We start from the raw sequence: 16,858 nt of genomic DNA on the forward strand, positions 1-16,858 counted from the left end.
GTCCGTAATCTGAACCTTCTACCTAGGAAAGCTGAGCAGTGCTTTAGGGAACTGTTGTCCGGGTTCAGTTTTAAGCTGGTTTTTGGTTGGTTGGTTTAGTTTGTCTTGAATGGAGATGGTATTAGGGGTTGGACCCAGGGCCACGTACATGCCACCACTGAAGCACACCTTCAGTCTTTTAGTTTAAAAATAAAAAATCTTTAGACCTTGTCTTTCTGAGTTGCTCAGCCTAACATTGAACCTGGGATCCTCCTGCCTAGTGTTCACCAAAGCATTTTAGATATAAATACACTTGTAGGGGGAGCAGTTCCACTGTCTCCAGGAGACTTCGTGTCAGTCTGCTTCTGTAGACAAATGTAGGTCTGTATTCTCCTCAGCCATCTGACACAAGCGTTTCTGCATTTTCAGATCACATTGGTGCCAAGTTTGACATCGATATGCTGGTTTCACTTCTGAGGCAAGAAAATGCAAGAGACATTTGTGTGATCCAGGTTCCTCCAGAAATGAGATACACAGACTACTTTGTGATTGGGAGTGGGACTTCCACCCGACACTTACACGCTATGGTCCACTACCTTGTGAAGATGGTAGGATGCTCTCCTTTGTTGTGAACCTTTACCTAGAGAGTGACACACAGAGGCTGCAGAGGAAGCCCACTTTCTAGAATTCCCAAGAGTGATTTTTATGGTTTCTCAGAGTAAAATATTTGGGAGCAAATACTTAGCTCTGTCGAGCCCAGATAATTTCTAATTCGTGTCTTTTGTGACAAGGAAAATTAATAACATGAAACAAGCCAGAAGACACTAGGAGTCTGTTCTAGAGTAGCACCTATGTGATAGCCTCTAGCTAGTGAAAGGCTTTAAAAATTATTTAAAAGATTTGGAGGTTTATTTTTATTTTTTATTTCATGTGTATGTCTAGTGTCCACAAAAGTCAGAGGAAAGCATGTCGTCTTCCTAGAAATGGAGTTCAAGGGCGCTGTGAGCTGCCGTGTAGTTGTTGGGAATTGAGCCCATGCTATTAACCTCTGAGTCAACTCTCAAGCCCTTAAAATCATTTTGAATTAGGTGGGTGTGGTGGGACATCTTTAATCCCAGCTTCTTGGGTGGTATAGGCAGGCAGATTTCTGAGTTTGAGGTCATCCTGGTCTACAGAGTGAGTCCAGGCCAGCCAGGGCTACACAGAAAAACCCTGTCTCCAAAAACAAACAAACAAACAAACAATTTTAAATGATATGAATGTGTATGTTTCTGTGTGAGTATATGCACATGAGTCACCAAATATGGCTGCCAAACTTGGGTCCTCTACTAGAGCAGCAAGTCTCTTACCTGCTCAGCTTTCTCTCCATTCGAATGTGAGCAGACTCTGAAACCCAGTTCTTCAGCTACACTCGCCACTTCCAGACACCTGATTTCCACATGTGGCTGACTTCTACCATACTCAACAGCCATATAAGTTTCCATAATTTCCAAAAAGTTCTGGACAGTGTTTTTTGTCCTAGTTTGCTTCCTGTTGCTGTGGTAACAACCACGATGGAAGCAGTTTAGGAATGGTGTTTTGTTTTTTTAGCTTATAGGTTATAGGCTTTCATTAAGAGAAGCCATGTCAGGAATCCACGGCAGAAACTTAAAGCAGAAACCAACAGAAGGACTCTGCTTTCTAGCTTCGTTAGTCTACCTTGTTCAGCTAATGTAGCCCAGGCCCATCTGCCTAGGTGTTCCCCAAACACTGAAGTATTGGGAAGGTAAAAGTGAAGTATATGTCGTCCTTCCCCTGTGAGTTCACGGCTCTCAGAAGAAGGAAGAGGGGTCATTTTCTAATTGGATTGAATGTGGTTCAGAGCAGGAAAAAATAGTGTGTGCCCAGCAGCATCCAGCAGATGGTGGCACCATTTCTACAGGGGAATAGGCACTCTGTTAGTAGTTGGTCAAAGAAAAGGCAGGTAAGAACAGCTGGGGATGCCTAGACAAGGCCTTGAAAATACAAATGGGTCGAAAACAAACCTAGTGCAATATGATAGAGTGGAGGAAATGGCCTCTCTCTCTCTCTCTCTCTCTCTTTCTTTCTTTCTTTCTTTCTTTCTTTTTACTGAGACAGAGTTTTTCTTTTTAGCCATGGCTGTCCTGGAACTTGCTTCTTATTACCAGACCAGGCTGGTCTTGAACTCAGAGGTCCTCCTACTTTGGCCTCTCGAGTACTGAGATTAAAGATATATGCCACCACCATCAGTCAAGTGGAGGAGCATTCTTAGGAAGTATTTGGAGACAGGAAGATTAAGAAAGATGGACAGAGTTGTAAGGCAGAATCTCTCAGATGTAACTGGGGGGGGGGGGGGGGAGAAAATTTACCAAGGTTTAAGGCTTTTGAGTATTTAAAAAAAATAGGGTTTTCAGAGAAGTTGCACAAGAGTAAAGAAGTACAAATTATTTTTACAAAATGTTTATATGAGAAGGGCAAGAAAGAATTTGACTTTTAGTATCTTCCGAATAGAATCATATAGCGTTCAGCTTTTGTGACTAGTGTATATCACTCAAATTGTGTTGCCAAGGTTCACCTGTGTTTGGTTTTCCTTGTTCAGTGGTGAGGATTGAGCCCAGGGTCTATGAGTGCTGGTGCTCTGCCATAGAGCTCCCCCAGCCCAGTAGCACCCTGCTGTATGTATATACCTTCTTATTTATCCATTTCCCCGTTGATAGACACTTGGGTTGTGCCCAGTTCTCGGCTGTTGTGATTGCTACTTTAAATATGGCCGTAGAACTGTCTATTGCTTTTAACTTTGGATATGCACCTAGAGGTGGAATATTTGGTTCATACAGTCATTCTGTTTTTAACCTCTTTTAAATTAAAATTTATTATAAAGAACTTATGAATAATAAACATCACACTGTGAAATTAACCAAACTCAAAGTCTTTTATTTCCAAGTAGTCTCATCCGTTGATATTTGGGGCTAGTTCCTGTAAGTTTTAGTGCTTCATGTTTTAAATTAAAGGCTGGATCCATGAGGTTTTTTTTTTTTTTTTTAATAAGGTGAAAGATATTAATCCAATCTAGTTTTTCTATGATAGATGTCCAGTTTTCAGCACCATTTGCTGAATCTGCCATTTACCTGTTTTTCTCTTCTTTAAAATTAAGTAGGCACAGCATAGTTTTAGTTCTGGGTTTTCTACTATCCCACTGGTCTGCACATCTATTCAGTTATTATGTTTTAGATTTTTAAATTTTATGTATACGAGTGTTCTGCTTGCTTGTATATATATATGTGCACCACTTGTGTGTCTGGTCCCTTTGGAGGTCAGAAGGTGGTGGTTGATGTCCTAGCACTGGAGTTAGTGATGGTTGTGAGCCACCATGTGGGTGCAGGGAACTGAGCCAGGCCCTTTGAAAGGAATACATGCTCTTAACCACAGGGCCAGCTGTCCAGCCCCTACTTGTCGATTTGTATACCCATGCCAGGCTGTCTTAGGCTGTCTTCACCATTCCCTCCTCAGTGTAACTCAGGGTCAGCAGCACTCTTGCTCCTTAGGATTGCTTTGGCTGTTCATAGTATTTTCTTGTTCCACTATTTTTTTTTTCTAACCCTGTGAAGTATAGCACTGGAATTTCAATAGGTATTGCATTAAAGCAGTAAATTAATTCTGGTAGTAAAGTCATTTTCATGCTATCTGCCAATCCAGGAGCAGGGAAAGTCTGTCCTTTTGAGTGTCTTGAAGTTTCTGTTGTAGGGATCCTTCTCTTTGGCTTCATATAACCTTCTTTTAGAGTTTTACTACTAGGAACAGACCCCATGGCCAAGGCAACTCTTTTTTTTTTTGGGGGGGGGTGGGGGGAGTTCAAGACAGTGTTTCTCTGTATAGCCCTGGCTGTCCTGGAACTCACTCTGTAGACCAGGCTGGCCACGAACTCAGAAATCCGCCTGCCTCTGCCTCTCAAGTGCTGGGAATAAAGGTGTGTACCACCACCACCTGGCCAAGGCAACTCTTATAAGGACATCTAATTGGGTCTGGCTTACAGGTTCAGAGCTTCAGTCCATTATCAAGCCAGGAACATGGCAGCATCCAGGCAGGCGTGGTGCAGGAGGAGCTGAGAGTTGTAAATCTTCATCTGAAGTCTGCTAACAGAATACTCACTTCCATGCAGCTAGGATGAGAGCCTTATATTATAGCCCACACCCACAGTGACACACCTACTCTGACAGGGCCACACCTTCTAATTAGTGCCATTCCCTGGGCTAATCATATACAAACCATCACAATCCTTAAATATCTAATTTTTTAAAGTTATTTTTAATGTGATGTTTTCCCATTTGCTTACTCAGAGTATTGTGTACACACACACACACACACACACACACACACACGAAGGTAATTAAAAAATACTTACACAGATTGACTTTGCATTCTGAACCTTGACGTTTTTATTAGGCTCAAAAGTTTTTTAGTAGACTTTGGGGTCTTTTATGTAAAGAATAATGCCATTTCAAATAGGGGCTGGTTTGCCATTTCTTTACTTATATTTATAGATAAGGTCTCAGCTGGCTGGCCTGGAACTCACAGAGATCCATCTACTTCTATCTCTTGAGTGCTGGGATTAAAGCTATATGCCCACTTTATTTGCAAGTTGAGATAATTTGACTTTTTGGTTTTTCAAGACAGTGTTTCTGTGTGTAGCCTTGGCAGCTCTGGAACTTTGTAGACCAGGCTGTCCTCTCAGAGATATCTGCCTGTCTCTGCCTGACCTCCAGCTGGAGAAAAAGGTGTGTACCACCATGCCTGGCCTAGTTTGACTTCTTTCCTATTTTATCTCTTTCCTCTCTTTCTCTTATCTGATCTCTGTAGCTAAGGCTTACAGTACTGTATTCCATAAGCAGTTGAGTAAGCAAGCATCCTTGGCTCTGATTTTAGAGGAAGTACTGTTTATCTCCATTCAACCTAATGTTGACTACCAGTTTATTGTTGTATGTAGAGCCTTGAGTATTTCGAGGTATATTCCATCAATTTGTAAAGTCTCCAGAACTTTTATCACAAAGACATGCTGAACCTTTCAGCATCAACTGAAATGATTATTATGTGGTTTCTTTCCTTATATAAGTTTATTTATATACTTACTGATTTTTTATATGTTGAACTAATGAATCTTGCTTTTCAGCCCATTTGGTCACAGTGGAATTGTTCTCTTGCATAGCCTTATCTGTTAATAATGTCATGTGTTTTTCATTTGATTAACCATCTCCTTCATTTCAAGTTCCCTTCCTTCATTTTCCTTTTGTTTTTTTTTTAATAAAAAAAACCTTGTATTTACTTAGAAGCATTCAGAATGTCAACAAAACAGCTGCAATTTTTTTTTTTTTTTTTGCAATTACAGAGTGGTATTCAGTTAACCGAACAACAATTATCTTCATATAAGCTGCATCAGAGACAACTGAAGATGAGAAAAATAAAACCAAAAGAAAAAAAAACAAAAAACAAAAAAACCCAAAAGCCAAACTACTGTTCCCATATATAACTAATTTGTGCTGTGCACCACAAGAACCTGCTTTAAATTTCTGTGCCAATTTACAACCCCCAGACTATACCAGCCAAGGTTAGTGGCTATTGAAAATACCACCGGGACAGGGCATCTAAAGACACATTCGGTAGTGTGTTAACTATACTGAAAGGACACTGTACAGTTTAAAAACAAATCTTACACAGCCTTACATTTCAAGTTTTTTCTTTAAAAGGAGTGAGTACAGGGGGGGTTAAATGCTTTATAGCCAAGGAAAAAAAACTGCTAGAACCAACTTATTCATCATCTTCTTCTTCATCTTCCTCTTCTTCCTCATCCTCATCTTCCTTCTTTTTCTTGCTCTTTTCAGCCTTGACCACCCATCTTTTTTGCTGCATCAGGTTTTCCTTTAGCTCTGGAGGCAGCAATATCCTTCTCGTATTTCTCCTTCAGCTTGGCAGCCTTCTTCTCTTAGGGCTGCTTGTCATCCGCTGCAGGGTTGTTCCACATCTCTCCTAGTTTCTTTGCAACATCACCAATGGATAAGCCAGGATGCTCACCTTTGATTTGGGGGCGGTACTCAGAACAGAACAAGAAGGCTGAGAGAGGCCTCTTGGGTGCATTGGGGTCCTTGAACTTCTTTTTGGTCTCCCCTTTGGAGGGGTGTAGGTTCTCATTTCTCTTTCATAACCAGCCTTGTCAGCCTTTGCCATATCTTCAAATTTCCCCTTTTTCTTTAGCAGACATGGTCTTCCACCTCTCTGGGGACTTCTTGGAGAGCTCTGAGAAGTTGACAGAAGCATCCGGGTGCTGCTTCTTGTGCTCCTCCCGGCAGATTTACACAAAGAATGCATATGAGGACATTTTGCCTCTCGGCTTCTTAGGATCTCCTTTGCCCATGTTTAGTTGATTTTCCTCTGCGAGGCACAGAGTTGCTCAGTGCCTGTCTGGCTCGCGCTTGCCCTGGTGCTGTCTCTATGGAGCTCAATGTATTGCAATGGCTGTCTTGATTGTTTTTCAATGTTTCAATCTCCTTGCTAATTTTTTCCTCCACATTTTAGAGTTTCACCTTCAATTTAGTAACTTAACATCACTTTGGAGACTGCCTTATGAAATGCTTGCATAGATTTTCTTAGTTTGTACATCCTTTGTTTGAATTTTCTATGTCATTGATTCTTTACAAAAAAAAAAAAAGAAAGAAAGAAAAAAGAAAAGAAAAAAAAAAACCACTCAGAATTCTTTTTCAGGCCTTTCAGCTTTGTCTAGTTTTGGATTCTCTTATGGGAGTTAGAGGGCAGGTATAGGTTGTGAATTTATGTTTCCTTTGGGTTTATTGTGTTTAACATAGCTGTTGGAATAGGTTTGTACTGACTTCCCTTCTTCTGAGCCTGCTGGATATTTTGTTTTCCGAAACTTCCTTGAGCAGTGGCTTTCCACCTATGGGTTGTGACCCCTTTGGGGTGTCCAATGACTCTTTCACAGGGGTCACCCTAAGGCCATCAGAAATCAGATATTTACATAATGATTCATAACAGTAGCAAAACTACAGTTATGAAGTACCAATGAAAATACTTTTATGGTTGGGGTCATCACAAAAGGAACTGTATTAAAGGGTCGCAGCATTAAAAGAAATATCCGCCTGAAATTTAGCTATGTATTAGTAAAACTTGGTATTGATTGCAGAAATGGAGTTGCTAAAGTAATCCTGTCTTGGGTATGTGTCAGCAGGACCAAGGGTGGAGCTGTATACTAAGCTCTAAGGCAGGTGGATCAGAACTGCTAAAGAAAGGATACCAAACTTCAGACCTCTGCGAGCATAGCAGTATACTCAGGATCCTGCAGTGACCCCTGGAATCTTACAAGTCAGAACCCCACACCCACACTGACCTTAGATACCACTGAAACCAAAGCCGCTGCACTGACGGCTGAGTTTGGAGTCCTGGTTGCTGAGCGATTCCTGGTTCCTCAGAAGCTAGAGGCCTAGACAGCTGGCATTCTTTGGACCACAAGAAGCCGAAAAGGCCTGGTTACCTGGTGCTGTCTGGTCTAGCTAGAGCTAAAGGCCTAAAATGTACAGTGTGCAGTTTTTAACTTTTAAGAGAACTATATTCAATTAATTAAACTACAATTTCTGTTCTCACTAGAAGTGTTAATCTTTTTCCACATTCTGATGAGAATTCCCACTTCGCTTTCCTGATAGTGGGCATCCATATGTGTGTGAGACAGCATGCCATAGTTTAGGCTTGCATTATTAGTAATGTAATCCATCCATGGGTATGAGAGACAGCATGCCATAGTTTGGGCTTGCATTAATAGTAATGAAGTCAGTACTAGGTTTGTTGGCTGTATTATAAATTCTTTGGGATAATGTTTGTTCATTTATACATTCATTGTTTTTTAAAAAATCTGTTTGTTGTTAAGAGTTGTATTTTCTGCATATGAATTCCTTGTCAAATATATAACCTGTAAAAGCTGCCATTCTGTGGGTGGTCATTTGAAATGCAGCCAAGGAGAAAGAAGGTTAGGGCAGGAAATTGTTTTCTCTAAATTATGAATCATGTGGCAGAGGATGGCTGTGGGAAATGAATTTATCCTTAAGTTTAGTCTAACAAAACTGTCCCTAGACCCTGAGTAGGAGCAGAGACTCTCCTATCTTCTTTAAATGCATGACCTGTTTTTCAGTATAAACACCTGAAATGTAGAAGCGATCCGTATGTCAAGATCGAGGGGAAGGACGCTGACGACTGGCTGTGTGTGGACTTTGGTAAGTTACTAGTGTGCAGTTTACAAATGAATACCCATTATTTATACCTTGTTTTCAGCTGCAAAAAAGTAGAAATAAAATTGGTGAGTACATATCAGTGTAAGATATTTGAATTTTGTTTCATGTAATAAAAGTTTGATTTGATTATATCAGGTAGTATTAGTCACATGGGAAAACTTTGTGTATCCAAAGAACTCTGAACAATATATTCTTGGTAGAACACATACTGTATGCCTTGTGTGTAAGGACTACACAGATGAGTAAGGCGTATCAATATGTCATAGTTTCAGAACACTGTCCAGCCAGATAGTTACTACTAAGGGAAAACAGCAGCTGCATGTCTTCTCTGGACCAGGCGGCAGTCATCTGAGAGTCTAGCCTACTTGCAAGCTTTCATAGGGTTACGATTACTGTGGGGAAACACCATGACCAAAAGTAACTTGGGGAGAGAAGGCTTTGTCTTATTCATACACTTCCGTATAACAGTTCATCATTGAAAGGAGTTAGGACAAGAAGGCACCTGAAGGCAAGAGCTGCTTCATGGCTTGCTCAGCCTGCTATCTTATAGCCTAGGACCACTAGGCACTAATTAAGAAAATGCCCTATTGGCTTCCTTATAGCCCAATCTTCCTTATAGCCCAATTTTCTCAGTTGAGGACTTCTCCTTTCAGTTGGCATGAAACTTAGCAGCTCACAAGTTGTCATCCCAGTTTCATGAAGACAAGACCATTTTGGAAAAACATAGTGCTTCTTCAGCCAATGGTAGTGACCAGTACTGTAAACTCTGCTGGCTCTCTGAGCCTCAGAGCCCATAAGGTAGAGCACAGGCTAGCTGGCACATAAGTAGGAGCAAGCAGGCCCACTTTTTTTGCTGTGCTGTGAGACAGCAAGGCTGTAAAGCAGGGTTTCTGAGCGTTGTCACATTCGTGTCACAAGCTGTGTGCTTGGGGAGCATCTAGTGTAGTGCAGAACAGGATGCTGATGATTAGCAGTGTCACTTTCCTCTCTCCAGTCAACAAAGATGTCTGTGGGCAGTAAAGCGTTGCTGTGGACTTAGCTGTCTTGGAGGCAAGCCCTTTCTGGTAGGACTATTGACTTTGAAAACTTTGCTCACAAGATGTACAGAAAAGTGAAACCTGGGAGACAGATGTCACAGGGTATGACCAGAGGAACCTGACAGACCCATCGTGCATCCCCATGGATTAAAGTTAACCGCCATTGCCGGGCATGGTGGCGCATGCCTTTAATCCCAGCACTTGGGAGGCAGAGGCAGGCGGATTTCTGAGTTCGAGGCCAGCCTGGTCTACAAACTGAGTTCCAGGATAGCCAGGGCTATACAGAGAAACCCTGTCTGAAAAAACAAAACAAAACAAAAACAAAAAAAAAGTTAACAGCCATCATTGATCCATGCTACTTGATGACCTCATTTTCATGCTAAGTGGCAGGTGTTCTGACAAAGCCACTGCATCGCTTTGCAGGAAGGGCTCTACCATTTGCCCTTCTAAAAAGTTGAAGGTGAGGATAAAAATATAAGCAATGGATTTTCTTCATTGTAATTTTTATATGTTCCTAATAGGGAGTATGGTGATCCATTTGATGCTTCCAGAAACCAGAGAAACCTATGAATTAGAGAAACTATGGACTCTACGTTCTTTTGATGACCAGTTAGCTCAGATAGCAGCTGAGACGTTACCTGAAGACTTCATTCTTGGACTGGAAGATGACACTTCATCCCTGACTCCAGTGGAGTTCAAATGTAAATAAACAAAGTTAATGCCATTCTTCCCTTTGATATGACTGAGCCATCTGCTTGGTCACTACAAGTTCCTGTCTACCTCGTGAACACTCTTGCTGGTAGCTCACAGACCAAGAACCAGTAATTCAGTCCCTGTTTTTCAGCATCCTATCTTTATTCTTGAAATTCTAGCATGATGCCTCAGGTAGCACTGACCCCGTGACTGACTCAAGTTCTCTATTTAGACTATCAGCCTGCCTCCCTTCCCCAGTTTTTTTCCAAATATGTCTGAGGGCAATAGTAAGTGGCTGGGTGCTAGGGTATAAGGATAGCATTTCTATAAATACGTGGCACAAGTACAATATTTATATTTAGAACATTATGGAAAGTCATGTAAATCTGTAGATCTTAGTTTGTGTTAAATAGGACAACCAAGGTTCACATTCTTGAATCAGGGCCTGAAAAAATAACGTGCTGGTAGGTTACTGTTTACTGTAAGATTATCATAGAAAATAACTCAAGAACACTCACTCATCTGAAAACATACTACAGAAGCTGTGGTTTATGATGAAAACTTTATTCTGCATCAGGGTACCTGGAAAGTGAAGCTGCATTTGGGGCACACTACAGATGAGAAATGATCTGTATATGGTGAACACAAAACACAATTATAGAGTTACTCAGTACCAGGTACTCCAGACTACCAGTGCTTAAATGAAAGTAAAACATGATTGGCCACTCTAAAGGCTAGACATGAAATATGGCAGAATTGAAACCAACAGATAGAAATGTAGCACCTGTCAGTTTTTTAAAAAACAAACACTGGAAAAATCAAATACTGAGGAAGAGCTCTGGCCTTAAGCATATCTCCCCTGAGACCCAAGCAGGAGAGCCGGTCACATTTTCTTTTTTAAGCAGTTTAAATCCACCATATGAAAATGCTAGATGAATTCAGTTGTAAAAAGGGGGCACTTTTTGGCTAAAACTACAAAATTAACCGGTTTTATGAAAATGTTTAGGAATTCATTTTCACAATGTCTAAATGATATGCTGATACTCAGAAAAACTTAAAGGCATGTAGAAGTTAATCCTGAAACACAATGAGGCAAAGTGGTTTTCTGAAGGGTTACATAATACCCTCAGGGTCAGTGTAATATGACTGTAACCACATTATGAACAAAGCAACAAGAACAACTCAGAAAGCAGCATGGCCTTGAGGATCACCCGCACCTACAAGTATCCATACAGGGCTTTGCCACTAAGTTGAGGAAGGGCAAAGGGAAGTCCGATGTTTCCACAGTCTGAATTCCCAAAACCGTTTGCTGGATCCCCTACCTTGACTCGCTGGCAGGTAATGCAGGGCAGACAGAAACTCTGCTACATTTCATGGAAGACTTTTGGTGGACTTAATTCTTCCACTGTTTAAAACATCTTTAAAATAGCTTAGGCTCGAGACAGTGCCAGGCACAAGGAAATGGAGATTTTGTTGCCCTTCGGCCCTGTCATACCACCTGACTCCCCCTGGTCTTCACAAAGCAATCCTTTCCATGTCTGCTCAGAGTATGGTCTGATCTCAAGTGTGTTAGCAAGCTGAGCATCTGGTAAAACAAACTCAAGCTGATTTTGTTTAAATTCTGCATTTCTTCACTGACATGAATTTCTTCCTTTTCGTGGTGACAGTCAAAGCACAAAGCATTTGCAAATTCCCACACATAGCTAAACACAAATCCCCAAGTCTCCTGGAGCCCTGTACACTAGCTGTCCTTTACCCTAGCTGTCCTGTACACTGGCCGTCCCAGCCCCTGCCTGCTTGGTCAGTACCGTCAACAACCTTCCCAGATAGGAACAAAGGAGTACATGGCATGGCTGCTCTTGAGAATAGGCACTGCTCCTTATCTTTGAACAGTTAGTGGACTTTCCAACTTTCAAAGGCTCAAAAAATGCAAAATTATTTTTCCAACTTTACTCTCACCAGCCAGACGTAAAATTACTTTTTCAATGACTTGCCTATCAGCTGATAACTGTTAAATTTTATTTTTTTTAAAAAAACGGTTGGAGTTTTTATAAAGTATATAAAATTTTCAAAAAAGGAATAATTTTGCTTTTAACTGTATTACTGAATACCTGAGGTAGTTGAGTAAAAATGCACGTTTAATACCCTGCCAACAGCGGCTGGCACTTCCCTTAGGTTATCCATGTTAGTGTTAGAGAAACAGGAGACAACAGCTCTTCTATTCTAATGGCTTAATGTTGTGTTCCTCTGACAATTCTACTTTGATCCAATTTCAACAATTGGACTTAGGAACAATCTAGTTTTAAATTTATTTGATAAATTTAGTGAATGTACCATTTATGCCAATTTCTGGCATTATAGAGGGATATTAAGAAAAATTAGCACGTTTGTTATACTTTGATATCACAAGGGAAGTGCAGAGTTCTCTTTCCTTACCCCCACTTTTTTTTTTTTTTTTTTTTTTTTTTTAAAGCTGGGTGTCATATATTTCAGAGAGCATAAAGTATACATTCTCACAGAGACAGGATCGAGTGCCTGGTCCTCGGAAACAACCAGCTAGGTAAAAACTCGTGCACGTGGTTCTGGATGGGTCAGCACCCGTCTGTTGGTTAAGCAAATCTGTCTTTGGTTTGGCATCTGCCTCTGTGGTGGCTGTCTCCTGAGCCTTTACTTCCGCCTTGACTGAGGTGGTCCACTCTGCAGAGCTTTCTGCTGCTGGTGCTGCTTTACCTGAGTCAGAATTTCCTGAATTTTCCTCTGGGCAACCTACAAAAGGACAGAACTTCATAGAATCTGCACAGTACAAAGTTACTAAGTTACTGCAACAACATCAAGTTGAAGTCCTTGTGCCCAATACTTAACAGTGTGCTGGCTCAAAGGAAAACTAGATGTGCCAAGCACAGTGGTGCATAAGGACAGAAGCTGAGGTGTGGGGGTCTCTGGAGCCTAGGAGTTCAAGGCTAGCCTGGGTAAAAGCAGAAACAGCACACTTCAACACCCCACCCAACACTGACCCATGAGCACCTAAAGGCTCACATATAATGGTAGCACCGTGATGGAGCTTAAGAACCTGTCAGTTTAGAAGCCACTTGCCTGGCAAGCATAGAAGTGGCCAGTTATTTTGACAACTACTTGATCATTCTCATCAGGTGTCTGGTCACGGGGGACGACAACTTCAGCACTTGATAAACTCTGGAGCTCATTCACCTGCAATGATAAAATCATCACTAAGCATTAAGTTGATTTCCCAAGCGCCTCCTGTGAGCCACACAGCTCTGCCTTCACAGAGCTCGTGTATCCACTAACAGTTCTCAGAGTTAGAGTTCCCATGTTAACATGACTAAAACTAAGAAACCCATTACAGAAATAAACAGCAAAACCAGACTCAGGTCCTCAGGTTCTGCTCAGGGTAGGTTGTATGTTACTCCAAAGTTAGAGATCTGGAAATGGCTTAGTTGAGAAAGGCTGCAAACTACTTTTTGCAGTTTGAGGATATTTGTAAAACTTCACTTCCTGTCCTTTAAGGTTTATAGAACAGAAAGTTCAGGTTATGTGTGTGAGAGAATGCTGCATGCCCCTTTCCAGTCCCGGGCCAGTGTCCTAGTCTGAAATACTGGCAGGTCACAGAAGGAGGAAACCTCTTCAACCTTGGTCAAGATGGTCCCACTTTGTATAAACTAGCCAAAGGCCCGGGATGGAGCTCCGTTCCTGCAGCGCCTCCTTCCAGCACAGCAGGCTGCTGCTAGGGTACTTGCCGTTTTGCCTCCTTTCCCAATAACTCTGCCAGCAGCAAAGGACGGCACTCTGATGTGAGCTTCAAGTTTCACCTCTTCTTTAGGACTAACAAAGTTTTCTTCTTTAATTTTTCCATAAATTCTTCCCTGAGCCTACAAATGACAATATATCCTATCAGTATCATTCATACTTGAAACAAAAGGTCAGTTAACTTTGAAGACAGTTTGGATCAACCTGGAATATCCATTGTAGTTGTACATCAACATCTGGAATGAAGACTGACGTCAGAGACAGTAGTTAGGAGTCTCAGAGAGGGTTGACAATAACTTTCACAGGCAAGGTGACTCAATTACTGACAAGAGGAGGGTATGGGCAGAAAGCTTCAATGCATTTGTAACAGTGTAGAGTAAGCTGTATGCTGGAAATAAAGGCATTAGGAAGGAAGTCTAATTAAAAATGACTTTGGGGCAAATGACCATTCACACTCTGGTCTTTAAAGCCTCTCCTACTCTCAAAATAAGACAGAAATTGCATTGTTCTTGAGCAAAAGAAACTAAGGAAGAACTTCACAGTGAGAGACACGAGGCTCACAAGGAGCTAAGCCCATGTCTAAATTGCACAGACACTGGCCAACATTAACATTTTTTACTTAAACAGAGCTCTTCCTCAGGTGATTACAGCTTTATAGAACCTAACATGTTGGGTATGACTCTTATGTCAGTAGTCCCGGCACTTAGGAAGCCAAGGAAGAACATAGTAGCTACAAGTGAGGGGCCTGCTTTGGCTACAGAGCAAGAGCCTGACTCCCATTTCCTCCCAGAAAGGCTACAGAAATCAAGCTAATGTACACTTGTAGTACTGAACTAATGTGTCCTGTGTACAACGAGATGGTTTATATAAGGAACCTCCTATTGTGTGCAACCATGAGTTTGTTCTCATACACTTCAGGGAAGGAATTCTAAGTTGGGAGGTTGGCTAATCTGACAAGATGCCAAGAAAGCCATAAAAGCCCAAATAGCCAGATTTTCATTGGTCTAGAAATGCTAATTAGGCTCATTTGGAGGATTAGAAGACAAAACTCATCCCACACTCCAATCTTTTATACATTCTTTTTTTTAAATTTTACTTTTGTGTGTGAGTGTTTTGCCTGCATGTATATCTGTATCATACGTACATGCACGTATGGCAGGTATCAGACCTGTGCTTTCTCACGTGCTAGAAAGGAGCTGTATTGTACTCCTAGCCAGTTTTTAACATTTCCAATTTATGACAAGCACTGAGGCCTGTGAGGCTGCTGGGGTGGGGTAGGGTAAGCGTCCCTTTGATGAGGAGGCAGTGGTACTCACACTAGCATTTGCATGTTCTGTTCTCTCTGTAAGTGATGTGAAGCAGCTTTGGATTTTCACTGATTCAAAACAGAAGAGGGTCTGCAATATTGCTCAAGGCAGAGCGCCTGCATAGCAAGACCTGGTTTAGTCTTTCTTCCCATGTAGAGAAAGCGGGGTGAGCTTGGGCGGTATAACGGGGTGTTAAGAGACAGCAGAGGAGACTGCGGTTAAGAGAGAATGCTTTACCTTTACACAGCTGTTAGTGGGACATAGGACTAAGATTCAAGTGTTGGGCTGCCAAGGTGGCTCAGTAGGTAAAGAGTCCCCAGACCCACATAGTGGGAGACGGCTGACTCACAGACGTCCTCTGACCACAACATGCCATGATGCACATGCTCCTCCCATTTCTCCCATAAATAAATAAAAAGATGTAGGTACTGGATTAATGAATAGAAAGTCCTAACTATCCCAATGGTGATAGTAAACCAACACCATCACAGAACTCAACACTTCGCTGCCTAAGAACGGCTCCACACTAACCGTTCACTAGAATGAAGGCACCTGGGACTGGCTTCACCAACTGCCTCGGAGTTGGCTCTTCCAGGAGCACAGAGGGGGGTGGTGCTGCTTGTGTCAAGCACTGTACATTGTACAGCTACCTAGGAGAGAGATGCTTCTGTCCATTCTATAGATGAGGAATGGGAGAAGAGTAACTTGTCTAAGGTCACACAAATGGTGAATGGCCAAACTAGGATTTGAAATAGGGGTCTAGCTGCCAGGTTGTCTCCATCACCTCAGAACAGAGAGATCTTCCAGCTCCATAGGTCCATAGATACACATAAATGTTCAGTAGTTAAAGCCAGATCTCATGCCATCACAGCTCTAACCTTCTAACCAAAATCCAAGGACAGTGCTAGGTGAAAGTAAGAGAAAAGGGGCTACTTTAACTCAAGATTAGACCATCTCCAAGACAGAATGGGATGTTGAAAAACAGATTTACAAGGTTCATTAGCAAGCAGGTGTGTCTCTGCCAGTGTTAAAGTCCCAACCATCTCAGTGGTGACAGTAAACCAACACCATTACAAAACTCAAAACTAAAGGCTCTTGGTTCATGGTTGTGAAATAATTCTGTGTGGCTCAAGTCTGATCTTTGGGATTTCCACTGATACACAGGGGCTGGGGAAGGTAACATCATCATCTTGCTCCCTCCAGTTCCCTGTGCCCTCCACAACACATACCTTGAACTGAGCCTCTGGTGGTCCAGTGATAATCACCATCCGCACTTTAGCATCTGGTGCTTCGGCTGGAGCGATCTGTAATAGACCCATCACCAGCCAGTTATGATACTTTCGGGTGTCACTGACAAACCTTAGGCAAACCAGCCTGACATCTGCACATGATTGACTGAGCTGCAGAATTAAATGCCTTCTGGAAAGGAATTATGGAGAGGCTATGATTAATATGGGCCAGTCAGGTATAGCACACTATTTACTGAGTATTAAAATGGTGCCTGACTCTAATCTAAAACTTCATGTACAGCCACTGAGCCAACCCATACTACATCTAGCTAAAGAATAATCACTTTACAATGGGAGCACAGAACGCTGGGGACATTAAAGGGCCCGACCCATAATTGTATAGTTAAAAGAGCTGGATATGTCCACTGCCTGTGCTCTTGGTTATAACTCCAGTGGTACATGAAGTGCGGTAACATGTTAGAAGCTCTGGGCTCCTAAGTTGTGAGGCTAACACATCCATGGTCTCTCCTTAGCTTTCAGAGAAAGGGTAATGCTGTCAA

General features: G+C 41.8%; 2 protein-coding genes and 1 pseudogene across 9 annotated transcripts in view; 1 reads left to right on the plus strand and 2 right to left on the minus strand.

Annotated features, from left to right (window-relative positions):
- Positions 1 to 16,858, plus strand: part of Malsu1 (mitochondrial assembly of ribosomal large subunit 1) — a 65,350-nt gene that overhangs the window by 883 nt on the left and 47,609 nt on the right. For 2 of the 4 annotated variants that reach the window (XM_006506721.1, XM_006506722.3), the window contains exons 2-4: positions 409 to 587; positions 8,168 to 8,249; positions 9,826 to 10,005. In XM_006506721.1, coding sequence (XP_006506784.1) covers positions 409 to 587; positions 8,168 to 8,249; positions 9,826 to 10,005 — 441 coding nt within the window. Of the gene's footprint in view, positions 1 to 408; positions 588 to 8,167; positions 8,250 to 9,825; positions 10,041 to 16,858 lie in introns of those variants that run through there. The other 2 variants (NM_029353.1, XM_011241499.2) reach the window with 2 other exon arrangements.
- On the minus strand, positions 5,276 to 6,490 carry Gm7890 (predicted gene 7890; annotated as a pseudogene).
- The window catches only part of Igf2bp3 (insulin-like growth factor 2 mRNA binding protein 3), a 130,252-nt gene continuing 123,934 nt past the window's right edge, over positions 10,541 to 16,858 (minus strand). For 4 of the 5 annotated variants that reach the window (XM_030255148.1, NM_023670.3, XM_006505517.4 and 1 more), the window contains 4 exons: positions 16,299 to 16,373; positions 13,753 to 13,884; positions 13,091 to 13,204; positions 10,541 to 12,763 (listed from right to left, as the gene is read on the minus strand). In XM_030255148.1, coding sequence (XP_030111008.1) covers positions 12,665 to 12,763; positions 13,091 to 13,204; positions 13,753 to 13,884; positions 16,299 to 16,373 — 420 coding nt within the window. In that variant the 3' untranslated portion in view covers positions 10,541 to 12,664. Of the gene's footprint in view, positions 12,764 to 13,090; positions 13,205 to 13,752; positions 13,885 to 16,298; positions 16,489 to 16,858 lie in introns of those variants that run through there. The other variant, XR_377421.4, reaches the window with a different exon arrangement.

Source organism: Mus musculus, chromosome 6, assembly GCF_000001635.26.
Source record: "Mus musculus strain C57BL/6J chromosome 6, GRCm38.p6 C57BL/6J".
Classification (NCBI taxonomy): domain Eukaryota; kingdom Metazoa; phylum Chordata; class Mammalia; order Rodentia; family Muridae; genus Mus; species Mus musculus.